The 15,039-nt window shown below is 40.1% G+C and overlaps 1 protein-coding gene across 1 annotated transcript in view; it reads right to left on the minus strand.

Annotated features, from left to right (window-relative positions):
* The window catches only part of HAO1 (hydroxyacid oxidase (glycolate oxidase) 1), a 67,177-nt gene that overhangs the window by 21,328 nt on the left and 30,810 nt on the right, over positions 1-15,039 (minus strand). The window contains exons 3-4 of the mRNA XM_010836461.1: positions 14,151-14,406; positions 3,761-3,936 (exon numbers count right to left, since the gene is read on the minus strand). Coding sequence (XP_010834763.1) covers positions 3,761-3,936; positions 14,151-14,406 — 432 coding nt within the window. The remainder of the gene's footprint in view (positions 1-3,760; positions 3,937-14,150; positions 14,407-15,039) is intronic.

A 15,039-nucleotide genomic window follows, 5' to 3' on the forward strand; every position in this document is an offset into this window, starting at 1 on the left:
CGGAAAGAATAAAATACTTAGGAATATATCTACCTAAAGAAACTAAAGACCTATATATAGAAAACTATAAAACACTGGTGAAAGAAATCAAAGAGGACACTAATAGATGGAGAAATATACCATGTTCATGGATTGGAAGAATCAATATAGTGAAAATGAGTATACTACCCAAAGCAATTTATAGATTCAACGCAATCCCTATCAAGCTACCAACAGTATTCTTCACAGAGCTAGAACAAATAATTTCACAATTTGTATGGAAATACAAAAAACCTCGAATAGCCAAAGCTATCTTGAGAAAGAAGAATGGAACTGGAGGAATCAACCTACCTGACTTCAGGCTCTACTACAAAGCCACAGTTATCAAGACAGTATGGTACTGGCACAAAGACAGAAATATTGATCAATGGAATAAAATAGAAAGCCCAGAGATAAATCCACGCACATATGGACACCTTATCTTCGACAAAGGAGGCAAGAATATACAATGGATTAAAGACAATCTCTTTAACAAGTGGTGCTGGGAAATCTGGTCAACCACTTGTAAAAGAATGAAACTAGACCACTTTCTAACACCATACACAAAAATAAACTCAAAATGGATTAAAGATCTAAACGTAAGACCAGAAACTATAAAACTCCTAGAGGAGAACATAGGCAAAACACTCTCCGACATACATCACAGCAGGATCCTCTATGACCCACCTCCCAGAATATTGGAAATAAAAGCAAAAATAAACAAATGGGACCTAATTAACCTTAAAAGCTTCTGCACATCAAAGGAAACTATTAGCAAGGTGAAAAGACAGCCTTCAGAATGGGAGAAAATAATAGCAAATGAAGCAACCGACAAACAACTAATCTCAAAAATATACAAGCAACTCCTACAGCTCAACTCCAGGAAAATAAACGACCCAATCAAAAAATGGGCCAAAGAACTAAATAGACATTTCTCCAAAAAAGACATACAGATGGCTAACAAACACATGAAAAGATGCTCAACATCACTCATTATCAGAGAAATGCAAATCAAAACCACTATGAGGTACCATTTCACACCAGTCAGAATGGCTGTGATCCAAAAGTCTACAAATAATAAATGCTGGAGAGGGTGTGGAGAAAAGGGAACCCTTTTACACTGTTGGTGGGAATGCAAACTAGTACAGCCACTATGGAGAACAGTGTGGAGATTCCTTAAAAAACTGGAAATAGAACTGCCTTATGATCCAGCAATCCCACTGCTGGGCATACACACTGAGGAAACCAGAAGGGAAAGAGACACGTGTACCCCAATGTTCATCGCAGCACTGTTTATAATAGCCAAGACATGGAAGCAACCTAGATGTCCATCAGCAGATGAATGGATAAGAAAGCTGTGGTACATATACACAATGGAGTATTACTCAGCCATTAAAAAGAATACATTTGAATCAGTTCTGATGAGGTGGATAAAACTGGAGCCTATTATACAGAGTGAAGTAAGCCAGAAGGAAAAACATAAATACAGTATACTAACGCATATATATGGAATTTAGAAAGATGGTAACAATAACCCGGTGTACGAGACAGCAAAAGAGACACTGGTGTATAGAACAGTCTTATGGACTCTGTGGGAGAGGGAGAGGGTGGGAAGATTTGGGAGAATGGCAATGAAACATGTAAAATATCATGTAGGAAACGAGTTGCCAGTCCAGGTTCGATGCATGACGCTGGATGCTTGGGGCTGGTGTACTGGGACGGCCCAGAGGGATGGTATGGGGAGGGAGGAGGGAGGAGGGTTCGGGATGGGGAACACATGTATACCTGTGGCGGATTCATTTTGATATTTGGCAAAACTAATACAATTATGTAAAGTTTAAAAATAAAATAAAATTAGAGAAAAAAAAATAAATAAATAAAAAATAAACCAAAAAAAAATAAATAAATAAAAAGGTTAAGAAAAATAAAAAATTAGAGAATGCTGCAAAATTAAACAGTCAAGGTCAATACTGAAATGAAGTAGACAGTGCCTTGGTTTTGTCCTCTGCCACAGAATCCAGGATCATAATTAAAATTATTTTATCTTAAATGTCCATTAAAACATGAATGGATAAAGAAGATGTGAGATATATATATATATATATATGTATGTATACACACATATACATATAATGAAATACTACTTAGTCATAAAAAATAATGAAATAATACTATTTGCAGCAAAATGGATGAACCTAGAGATTATCATACTATGTGAAGTAAGCCAGACAAAGACAAGTATCATGTGATATTGCTTGTATGTGGAATTTGAAAAAAAAGATACAAATGAACTTATTTACAAAACAGAAATAGATTCACAGACACAGAAAATAAGTTTATGGTTACCAAAGGGGAAGGTGGGGTAAAGGGATAAATTAGGAGTTTGGAAATAACATATACAGACGACTATATATAAAACAAACAACAAGAACCTACTGTTAGAGCACAGGGCGCTGTACTCAATTATCTTGTAACAATCTAAGGGAAAAGAATCTAAAAAAGAACATCTGTCTAGCTATATAACTGCATCACTTTGCTGTATACCTGAAACTAACACATTATAAATCGACTATACTTCAATAAAAAATTATTTCATAAAAAAAAAAAAAAGCTCCATTATGAAAAGTGAAAGTTGCCCAGTCATATCCGATTCTTTGCAACCCCATGGACAATACAGTCCATGGAATTCTCCAGGACAGAATACTGGAGTGGGTAGCCATTCCCTTCTGCAGAGGATCTTCTCCACCCAGGAATCAAACCTAGGACTCCCACATTGCAGGTGGATTTTCACCGTGTGAACTACCAGGAAAGCCCAAGAATACTGGAGTGGGTAGCCAAGCTTAATTAGGCCCATTCTTTTACTCACATTAGCTTATTTTTGTGTCCATACTATTAAATAAAGTCAGGGGCATTCCCAGAGCTTTATAAATAAGGGCCATGGTACTCATACATATTCAAGTAAAACCAATGAAAAAGTTTTGATTCTAAGTCATAGTTAACCCTGAGATAAATTAATGGAATCTCTCATCACAGAGCCACTTACTTAAACATTTCCATTTGAAATAATATGTTTCGAGCAGTTATGTACATAACAGTATTAAATGTTTTCAAAGGCAAGAAAATATTTTTGTGGGTGAACACATTTACATTCCAAATTATTATATTCATTGGTACCTCCCTGTGGGATTTGCATACATGTGGATATTGGGGAATTTGTCAAGTTTCTTAACAACCATGGCTTGATATTTGAAGATTTTAACATTCTAGTCCACCATTCTTTAAAGAGAGGTGATATGGGATTCCAAACTCAAAAAATCAGTTCTAGTCATTAGTACTGGGAGGGAACAGGAGAAAAATACAAAGGGCTCTTAAACATATCTGGCTGTCATAATATCTTCCTTGGGACTTATTGATTTGAGAGCAGTTGTTGGCAGCTTTCAGCCAAAGCAACAAACTCAAGACCTTCTACCTAGGTTTTGCCAAGCTCTGTGATTCAATGGCATCCAAAATCAGGCAATCCCACTACTTTAGAAAAAGTAACTTTTTACTTCATAAGAGCCCTGTTCTCCTTCAGAAGGAAGAAACATTTAGTCATTAATGTCAAATGGGAGAACTGAGAGATGGATTTATATTTCCATATTAATTATTTGGAAATAATTGATTATTTTCCCTTAAAATATCATGATCATATCCATAAAGAATCATAAAATCAGAATTCACTCAAGTAGAGAAATAAACAAACCTCTCAAAATGCCTTTTGCAACAATGGGCAGAGATGTCAGTCTTCTCAGCCATTTAATATCCTCCCAGCTGATGGATGGGTCTATTGCTTTAGCCACATATGCAGCGAGTCCACTTTTGTCTCCAAAATTTTCCTTAGGAGAAAATGCTAAATCATTGGTTTCAAAATTTTTCATTCTGAAACAAAGAGATACATAACATGAGAAACTTCCCAAATTAGAAGTATCTTTACAATGACTCATTCAATGAAAAAAAAGAAGGGTACCCTTTTCAAATCAATTGACTGTTCACTCTCCAAGTTGATCACATTTATGTTTTTGTGTTTTGATGAAGGAGTCCAGGCTAAATATGACAACTTAGTAGACTTAATTGGTCACTTAAAGTTTATTTTACATCTTATAATGTAAGATTTTTATATAAATTTATATCTTTTTATATAAATAAGTCAGATTAAAGGATAAAACTTTGGCCAAGTTCAAATATCTCTACCTTTTTAAGCCAGTCTGTGAATATAAACAATCAATTTGATGCTATTTTCAAAGGCAATGCATACTAATCATAAGACGAACATTTGCATGATGCATCACAATTTACAATGGGCATTCATATACCCACAATGTTTAAAAAACTTTTGGAAGATAAAATTCACACTCTATAATTTCTATTTTATACAAAAAAATAAAACCAGAATTGTAGAACAAGATGCCCCCATGTATTAACTAATGCAGCATTTGGGTTTCAAACTGGTCTCGACTCATTTTTTTTAAGAATTTTTTTTCTGTGTGCATCATTTTAAAGTCTTTCTATTTCATGCTTTGGTTTCTTGACTGTGAGGCATGTGGGATCTTAGCTCCCCAACTAAGGATCGAACCTGTATCCCCTGCATTGGAAGTGAGGTTTTAACCACTGGACCACCAGGAAAGTCTCAGCGTCTCTCACTCCTAATTACATTCTCTTCACTCAGATCTCAACTGCACTCTGTCAATTACATTAGACTTCAGAAATCTTTCAAAGTCCTTGTGGAAAATTCTAGAAGAGATTGGAAATGCAGTATTAACACCTCTGTCTGGGGTCACTGTAAACTCTTTTCCTTGTCTTTTTTTTTCTTCTTTCAACTCTTTTCTTGCTACCATGTTGGTGTGGTGGTGGTGCTGGTGCTTGGTCATAGGGAGAAGTGGAAAGTGGTTCCCAGCAGATGCACTGTCAGCTCTTACTTTTTTTCTCTATTTACTTGTTTTTTCCGTCTTCTTACTCAGAACCCCCAATCTTCTAGACAATCCTGACCAGGATATGAGTTTCCAAGACCTTCCTTACTTTGCCTGAGGTGTGATGGTTAGTTTTGTCAGCTTGACTGGGCTAAGGGATGCTTAAGCAGCTGGTAAAACATTACTTCTGGGTATGTCCATAAGGATGTTTCTAGGTGAGATTAGCATTTATATCAGTAGACTGAGAAGAGATTGGGCAGGCATCTTCTAATCTGTGGAGGTCCCAAATAGGACAAAAAGGTGGAGGAAGAATAAGTTCATTGTCTTTGTTTGAGCAGGGACATCCATTGTCTCCTACCCTTCACATTGGAGCTATTGGTTGTCAAACCTTCAGGTTTTGACCAGGACTTACACTATGGGCTCCCAGTTTTGAGGCCTTTCAGACACAGACTGTGACTTATACCATTAACTCCCCCCATCTTAGGCCTCAGGTTTAGGTTGAAACTACTCTGGCTTTCCTGGACCTATTCCTACAACCTGGGCCTCCAGCTTGTAGATAATAGATTGTGGGATTTCTCAGCCTCCTTAATTGTGTGAGCAAATCCCTTATAGTAAATATCTCTATAGATATAGATACAGATATTTCGATACGGACATCCTACTTGTTCTGTTTCTCTGGAGAACCTGACTAATACATATGACTTTTTCTTACTCCTGGGGCCTGAGTCACCCTCAACACAGCAGACTCAACTTGTCAAGGATGTTGGTATACACATACCCCAGCTCCTTCAACCCTGGGCAGATTAACTCTGAGATAGATTCTACAAGATCTCCCAGAGTTTCCCAGCAGGATTAAGCTTCAGTTGCCCATAGCTGTGACTGTCTTTGTAACATGCCAATTGTTGACCATCTCCCCTCCCTGATACCTCTTCCCCACTCCTCTACCAATATTCCTACCATCTTCTAAAGGTACTACTTTTACTTAAATCAGTGGTTCACATTCTTCTCCTAAAGAAACACAAACTGAGACACAACCCCACTGAGTTGCTCCCTTCTCCTATGTCTAATTTTGTTAACTCAGCTTAGAACAGTATTCCTCTAACTAATCTAGAATATTTTGCAGCTGGCTTACTCTACACCTGAAGTCTTTTCTTTTAGTCTAATATCCTGATATCTTGGAGGATTTTGGAAGTTCTCCAAGCTAAGGACAAAGTCTTTTCTGCCTACACCTCTGACCACTGATTGGATGGATGGCCTTCCAAATACACACTGGCACCACCCATATGACTTAGCTGCCTGAAATCAGCTTAGCAGACCTAAATCCAACTGCCAACTTCATTTCTCTAAAAGGCTGACTTTGAATGATGACAGTGACCTAGACTCACCTTGCTCTTCTGCACATTATGAATTACTCTGCTAGCAAGTCTCTTCTTTGTGTTAAAGTAAAAGCTATATATGGATCTCTGGCTTAGTCATCAGTCTTTACTCCTTTCCACTGGCTCTGACATTGAACACAGAAAGTATCTTGGAGCCAAGGCTATAACAATTTTTATATAAACTTAGAAGTACAGAGGTACACAATTTTTACAAAACTAGGGCTTCCCTGGTAGCTCAGTGGTAAAGAATCTGCCTGCCAGTGTAGGAAACACAGGAGACTTGGGTTCAATCTCTGAGTCAAGAAGATCCCCTGGAGGAGGAAATGGCAACCTGGAAAATTCCATGGACAGAGGAGCCTGGTGGGCTATAGTCCATTGGATTACAAAGAGTCAGACATGACTGAGCAACTGAGCGCTGAGGTTTAATGCCTTTAATGTGCTTATAAATAGCTGGTTGTGTAGCTTAGACGGCATCTATTATCATAAGGCCATGGACATTCACATCCCATGTAACTGTCTTCAACTGCTGGCTAAGTTTTCTCAATAAGGATTGACTATGACTCAGGTCATAGAGAAGACCTTCGCCTTGGAGAAGGCAATGGCACCCCACTCCAGTACTCTCGCCTGGAAAATCCCATGGACGGAGGAGCCTGGTAGGCTGCAATCCCTGGGGTCGCAAAGAGTCGGACACGACTAAGCGACTTCACTTTCACTTTTCACTTTCATGCATTGGAGAAGGAAATGGCTACCCATTCCAGGGTTCTTGCCTGGAGAATCCCAGGGACAGGGGAGCCTGGTGGGCTGCCATCTATGGGGTTGCAGAGTCAGACACGACTGAAGCAACTTAGCAGCATGACTCAGGTGGCCACTAAAGGCCACAGAAAATCACAAATCCATGAAAGTCATATTTGTATCCATTATTTGCTGAGGTTTGGTTTAGATTATAGCTGAAATACTCTGAGCTTCTTTTTTAAGTCAAACCACTTAAGGTTGTACATTTTATCACAGATTTTGGCCTTCTGTGGTCATCCTAACTTGAATTAAGCTAACCTAGTCAATAAACATACCCTTATTATTGGAGGCCTATTCCATTACTTAGAAATGATACTAAGCGATATTAAATTTCAAACCTTTAAATAATATTGTTAATAAGAAAAAGGTCCTGTCTGTCCATGCCATAGCAAAACCAGAGGGGAAAAAAGAATAATATCTGTACATGTATATTCTCTGCATAGCACCCCACCCCCATCCCAAACAAGCTTCAGTGTTTCAGCAGGGGTGGGGTGAAAGGGTGAAAGGGATAGGAAGAAACAGAAACATGGATAAAATTATATAAATAACTGTTGTTATTCTTGGATGGCTAAATGCAGATCAACACTTGAATGAATGTTGCCTTACAGAAATTTCAGGGTACAATGAAGCCTTGTTGTTACTCTTAAACGTTGTTCAAAGCCAGAAGCCAAGAAAAAGTTTTCAGATATCTTGACAGAGACCCACGATGGAGTGTTTTAACCATGGCTCCAAAGGAAACCTCCATGAATGCTATTTTTATTAGAATTATGACATATACACAAAAAACACTTAAAGCAGCTTCTGATAACCAAAGTATTTCATTTCATAAGGAAGGAAAAGGGCAACATCAAAATAATAACAAGATTACTTGGGACTTAATTCTCTGAATCCCAATCTGTTTAATGACCCACAGGCAAGGGATAGGATTTCTTTTTTGTAAAGGATTCATTGTGCCTTGAAAGGCCCCTAAATATATTTTTTAATCTAATATAAAAATGATTTTAGTTTTTAGTAAGTTAGCATCATAAAAATGTAACAACTACTAAGGAAAGTTAACATTATTAAATAATCAAAATTAATGTCAGTAATGATGACTATTATTGAGATATCATATGTCTCCACTGTGGGAAACACATTACAAAATAACAACCAGTAGAACACATAATTGAAGAAGGCATGGCACCCCACTCCAATACTCTTGCCTGGAAAATCCCATGGACGGAGGAGCCTGCTGGGCTGCAATCCATGGGGTCGCTAAGAGTCGGACACGACTGAGCAACTTCACTCTCACTTTTCACTTTCATGCGTTGGAAAGGGAAATGGCAACCCACTCCAGTGTTCTTGCCTGGAGAATCCCAGGGACCAGGGAGCATGGTGGGCTGTCATCTCTGGGGTCGCAGAGTCGGACACGACTGAAGTGACTTAGCAGCAGCAGCAGAACACATAATATCAGTATAACATAAGAGACATTCAAAATACGTAATAGATATTTGTACATGGAACAGCAACCTTTAATACTGTTATTAGGAAAACATTTCTATTTACTGCATAGCCCTGCTAACTTTTTCTTCCATGTGGCTGGGTATTTGGAAGAAAAGTTCAGGGCATGGATTTTAAGTATGAGCTCAAACCCTTATTCAAATTCTTATTAGTATTGTTTTATTGGGTAAATCTGTTATAATCTAGTACATTTTTATTCAACATTACTTACTGAGCACTGACCATTTGCCAGTGTTTTAGTAAAATGGTCAAAAATACTGGCTACCTAGGTTGACATTCTAGCTAGGGGAGTCAGAAAATAAACAAGAAACATAATCAACAGGTAATTTATGGAGCCTGTTAGAACATAGTTCAGTTCAGTCATTCAGTCATGTCCAACTCTTTGCGACCCCATGAATCGCAGCACGCCAGGCCTCCCTGTCCATCACCATCTCCCGGAGTTCACTCAGACTCACGTCCATCGAGTCAGTGATGCCATCCAGCCATCTCATCCTCTGTCGTCCCCTTCTCCTCCTGCCCCCAATCCTTCCCAGCATCAGGGTTTTTTTCCAGTGAGTCAACTCTTCACATGAGGTGGCCAAAGTACTGGAGTTTCAGCTTTAGCATCATTCCTTCCAAAGAACACCCAGAGCTGATCTCCTTTAGAATGGACTGGTTGGATCTCCTTGCAGTCCAAGGAACTCTCAAGAGTCTTCTCCAACACCACAGTTCAAAAGCATCAATTCTTTGGCTCTCAGCTTTCTTCACAGTCCAACTCTCACATCCATACATGACCACTGGAAAAACCATAGCCTTGACTAGACGGACCTTTGTTGGCAAAGTAATATCTCTGCTTTTCAATATGCTATCTAGGTTGGTCATAACTTTCTTCCCAAGGAGTAAGCATCTTTTAATTTCATGGCTACAGTCACTATCTGCAGTGATTTTGGAGCCCAAAAGAATAAAGTCTGACACTGTTTCCCTATCTATTTCCCATGAAGTGATGGGACCAGATGCCATGATCTTCGTTTTTCTGAATGTTGAGCTTTAAGCCAACTTTTTCATTCTCCTCTTTCACTTTCATAAGTACTATACAAAATAAAGAAAAAAGAAGAGCAGAACAAGAGGGATGTGAGCTAGTAGAGGCTTTACTTGAAAGTTTAAATATGATAATTGGATGTGGCCCCAATGAGAAGCTATCTTGTAGAGGAAATTGGCAGAGCTGTGTCATTGTATCTGTTTCCTGTTGCTGCTATAACAAGCACAACCCTAGAGGCTTTCAGTTCAGTTCAGTTTAGTTCAGTCGCTCAGTCGTGTCTGCTCTTTGCGACCCCATGAATCACAGCATGCCAGGCATCCCTGTCCATCACCAACTCCTGGAGTTTACCCAAACTCATGTCCATTGAGTCAGTGATGCCATCCAGCCATCTCATCCTCTGTTATCCCCTTCTCCTCCTGCCCCCAATCCCTCCCAGCATCAGGGTCTTTTCCAATGAGTCAACTCTTCGCATGAAATGGCCACAGTATTGAAGTTTCAGCTTCAGCATCAGTCCTTCTAAAGAACACCCAGGACTGATCTCCTTTTAGGATGGACTGATTGGATCTCCTTGCAGTCCAAGGGACTCTCAAGAGTCTTCTCCAACACTACAATTTAAAAGCATCAATTTTTTGGCACTCAGCTTTCTTCATAATCCAACTCTCAAAGTGACACAAATTTATTATAGTCTAGAGGTCAGAAGTTCAAACTGTCTCATTGGACTAAACTCAAGGGGTCAATAGGGCTATTTCCCTTCCAGAGGCTCTAGGGGAGAATCTCTTTCCTTGACTTTTCCAGCTTCTAGAAACCATCTATATTTCCCTGTTTCCAGATGCTATCACTCCAACTTCTACTTCTCTCATCGCATCTCTTTCTCTGACTCTGACCGTCCTGCTTGCCTCTTATAAGGAGCCTTTTCATTACCTTAAGCCTCCTGTCATAATCCAGGATAATCATCTCATCTCAAGGTCCTTAACTTAATCACACCTGCCAAGTTCATTTTGCCATGTAAAAAGTAACATATTCACAGGTTCCAAGGTTCAGAACATAGGCATCTTTGGAAGGTTATTATCCTGCTTAATATTATGTGACTTAACATTGTAACTGTTTTCCTAACCAAATACTTTAGAGGCTATCTGCCATGTACAAAGTCCTCCTCCACAAATCGCTTTCTATCCTCTAGACCCCCAACCCAAGATCCCCACACTTATTGTATCTCTATTCTTTTCTCTACCGTTCATCTTTGGTTTCCCAATATAAAAACAAGTAGCTTCATCCCTGATGTCAAAATGTAAAGGAAGTGAAGTTAGTTTGCATTGATTTGGGGAAAGAATGTTACAGGCAGAGGGAAGAATCAGTTCTGAGGCTCTAAGGCGCAGATGTGGCTGGCACCCTGAAAAAATAGGAGGAAGCAGGAGATGGTGGGAAGAATGAATGAAGATGAGAATGCTGGCAATGAGGTCAGAGAAGGGGGTGCCTCACCCGCCACTTTTATCCCCAGAAACCTGGGAAGACAGCACAGTCTCATCTCTTTTGTGTGCTATTCTCTGGCTACTGTGGTGAATACTTTATTTCAGGGCCTAAGGAAGCACGTCCCAAGGCAAATCATCAAAAGAGTAGGTGTCATGATTTAGCTTGACCTTAGTCAATGATTGGAAATTTCTTTTAACTGCCTTAGTGCTGCCCCAAAGAGCCAAATTTCAACCCAGGGTAAACAAGCCACCCGCGTGTGGTGTGGAGATGGACTCGGGTCCCTGACTCAGCGCCTCAGGAGCCAATCTGGTGAACTGGCTTCAATCCTCGCCTCTTCCGGGAGCAGATGAGAATTCGCCTTACTCCCCCTCAGTCTCGGGGACCTCCGCGCTGCTCATCATGCGGCACATCCATGTGTTTTGCATATGGACCAGGCAGAGATTACCAAACTCTTGAACTCTGGCTGGTCCCAGAAGCCAAGAGTCAGGACCCGCCCCCTTCTCTCCAGGCAGAGGAAGCCACCAGGGCTGGAAGGAGCCGTTGCTTTACAGACTCATTCTCATCTGGATTTCCTGCCTCTTTCGCCTGCCAAACCTCATTCTGAACAGCCCGGCTTCACCTTCTATGAGTCAGGTCAATTGCGGAAAGAAACCTGATTTCGTATCAGGCTGTAACAGATGAGCTTTTGGGCAGCACGTGCTCTCCAGCGGAAGCCAGGGCCTCCCGTTGTGGGATCTGGCTTCACTGCTGAATGTGGGCCCCAGGGCGCTGCACGCCGCCCACCGCCCCCCGTCACCCCGAAGCCCAAAGGGACAAACAGCGTCAGTGTGTGCTCTGACGGCCAGGGCTCCGGCAAAGGGTGTTTCCTGTGTTCCCCGTAGTCTAGATGTGTGGCTCATTATTTGATCATCTTCAGAAGGAAGATGTGACAAGCTGGGGAGCCGTGGCCACTCCTCTACACATTGACAGCTGAAAAGGGCCTTTGTCTCCTGGTCCCTCACGTCATCTGGGCAGGAGCCCGGGAGGAAGGAGGAGGGGGAAAGAACAGCAGCCTTCCCGCTCCTGGCTGAGTGGCCCTGGCACCCAAGGAGTAAGAGATATGGGCCAGAATTAACATGGGTGTCATCCGCCAACTAAGTAGATACCACGTGAAGCCTGTTTTGTTATCCAGAGCCAGAAACTGCTTCCTAAACTTAAAGAACAAACCCGCCGTATTATTTATTGTTGTCGCTAGCAGAAGTGGTAGTAGAAGAGGGAAAAGAAATAGCAAATTCCTATTCAAATGGTCAAAGGGAAACAATGAGGAACATTTCCTGTCAGAAGCCTAAATACTGGGAAACAACATTTTAGAAAGTCTAAAAACTAAGGTAATCAAAAGAGAGAAAAATGTGAATTCATATTAAGAATTAATATAGATTAATAAGATTTCATATTAAGGACATTTGAAACCATCTACTTTCTGATAAATTTGGCAAGAAGTAGAAATATGTCAAGGATTTTTGTTTTTGTTCTCTTAGAAAGACAGGGTGTTTGGGTAACTCCATGTCTGGGATGTGTGGAGCAGGGTGATTGATGGCTGTCAGGGGAACACTTCCTCATTCTGCCATTGGGCCATTGAGGATATTATATACAGAAAGAAATCCTAAACCTACCTGGAATTATCACAGAGATCACATCACACAGCTCATTTATATATGGTTTAACAGCAAGATTTTATGCACAGTAGCTTATACTTAAATAGGTATACACACAGAAGAGCTATATGACAGTTATGTAACACACAAGACTATGAACTTACATGACGGTTGGAAGACATTCCATTCTCTAATACACTTGGAATCCTGGCTCTCAACAGTCTTCTTGTCCTTATGTGGAATGCTGATTTGATTTTGAATCTTTTAGATTTTGGATCTTTTAGGAGGATTAACTTTATATGTAGACAGAATAAGCAATAGTCCAGTGAAGTGAGGTCTAGGATTCCAAAGAAGTCATCCCTCATTTCTTGTACTCTGGCGGATGCTTTGAAATCCCATCATCAAAATGTCCTCCATTAAAACTAAGATTTTGGTTCTGGTCAAATAATTTTAGCCCTAAAGTCTATCGGTCAAACACTGGTATGAAAAACATAAGGGCAGATTTTGATAGGAACCAAGGGAAGGTAAAAACAAAGGGGAGGAGAGATTTGTAGCTCTGTCTTTTTTCAGTAAGCTCCAGAGTTTCTAGTTTTGACTCAAGATGATTCTAATCTTTTACAGGGAAAAGGACTATAATTCCCTGTTGATGGATCAGCTGAATGGCCTGATAAAACCATCACAGTTCAGTCTTAGATTCCTAGATTGTACATTGTTTTTTCTCAGATGAATGAGTGAGTGAATGGATGAAAGAATGAATGAACCAATAAATAAACTAGTGAATCTTGAACCATGGGCGAACCACAACAAAAGAGATATATTACTGAAAGAAGTAGGAGATGGGGCAGCAAATATGTGACTTCTTTTGTCTCCATTCTTTTAGCTTTCTTCAATCTTCCCTGCCAGAATTGTTCCAAATACAATTAAAAATAAAATTAAAAGGGTGCTTTTTTATTTTAACAGGCAAAGAAATACGGTATTAGGATTACAATAGCAAGCTGTTGCTTAAGTTAAATTAAGTATCTTTTATCTATATGGCAATGCATCCTACTAAAAGCCCTTAATACACTCTGAGACATAGATTTTTTTTACTTTGACAAGTATATGGCAAATCTTGTCTCTGCTGTTATAGCTCAAGTATGCAACACTCACATAAGATGTGTGATTTGCTGAGGATTATATGGATATTTGACAATGACACCATCTCTAGAACCCAGACCTTATCTTTCCTAGACACAATCTCATACAGCCATACTTTGGGACCAACATTTTGTGAAGATCTAATTCCCCAGAGCACCCAAGTGGAAACTGGAGAAAGTCTTTGGAACTGGATCATGACAAGAGCAAATAGAAATAGAAAATAAGTTAAGGGGCCCAGTGATCAAACAGCCATGGTTACCTGAGTTGGGGTGGCATCTTGAACCTGTTACGCACGTCATCAAAGCGGTTGCCCAGGTAAGGGGTATCCACTGTCACAAATATGGCCTTGTAGCCCATTCGCTCAGCCCTCCGCACAAGCTGCTTGGTGACCTCACGGTCCTTGTAGATGTACAGCTGCAGCCAGCGAATCGCCTCGGGACCAGCTTCTGCCACTTCTTCAATTGAGGAGGTGGCCCAGGAACTCAGCATCATGCCAGTTCCCAGTGACCTGCAGGCTGAGGAAGGAAAGAGAAGATCAAGACCAGCTTGACATTTTCCCTACTCTAGTCTCCAAGTTGTGGTTCATGGGATAAAGACAGCTACAAAGACAATTTAGAAATAAAAAGTTGCATCTTTAAAAAGTTAGAAACACTCTTTCCTTTCCACACTCTGTGAATAGATATGAAGACAAAATTGACCCAAATGGCCAAAGATGTGCTATATGTAAAGATTAAAAACTTAGAAGCAACTTGAATCTCCAACCTTAAGGAAAAAGATAAATGGTAGTTCATAAATAAAATGAGATATACACAGCCATGAAAAGTAATTTTTGTAATAGTTAATTTTATGTGTCAGCTTGGCTAGGCAATGGTTCCCAGATATTTGCTCAAATGTGTCTAGATGTTGCTGTAAGATTTTTTTTGTTAAGAGTTTAGCATTTAAATCAGTGAAAGTGAAAGTGAAGTCGCTCAGTCGTGTCCGACTCTTTGGGACCCCATGGACTGTAGCCTACCAGGCTCCTCCCTACAGGCAAGAGTACTAGAGTGGGTTGCCATTTACTTCTCCAGGGGATCTTCCTGACCCAGGGATTGAACCTGGGTCTCCCGCATTCCAGGCAGACGCTTTAACCTCTGAACCACCAGGGAAGA

The sequence above is a fragment of the Bison bison genome, unplaced genomic scaffold (assembly GCF_000754665.1).
Source record: "Bison bison bison isolate TAMUID 2011002044 unplaced genomic scaffold, Bison_UMD1.0 scf7180017864063, whole genome shotgun sequence".
Lineage (NCBI taxonomy): Eukaryota > Metazoa > Chordata > Mammalia > Artiodactyla > Bovidae > Bison > Bison bison.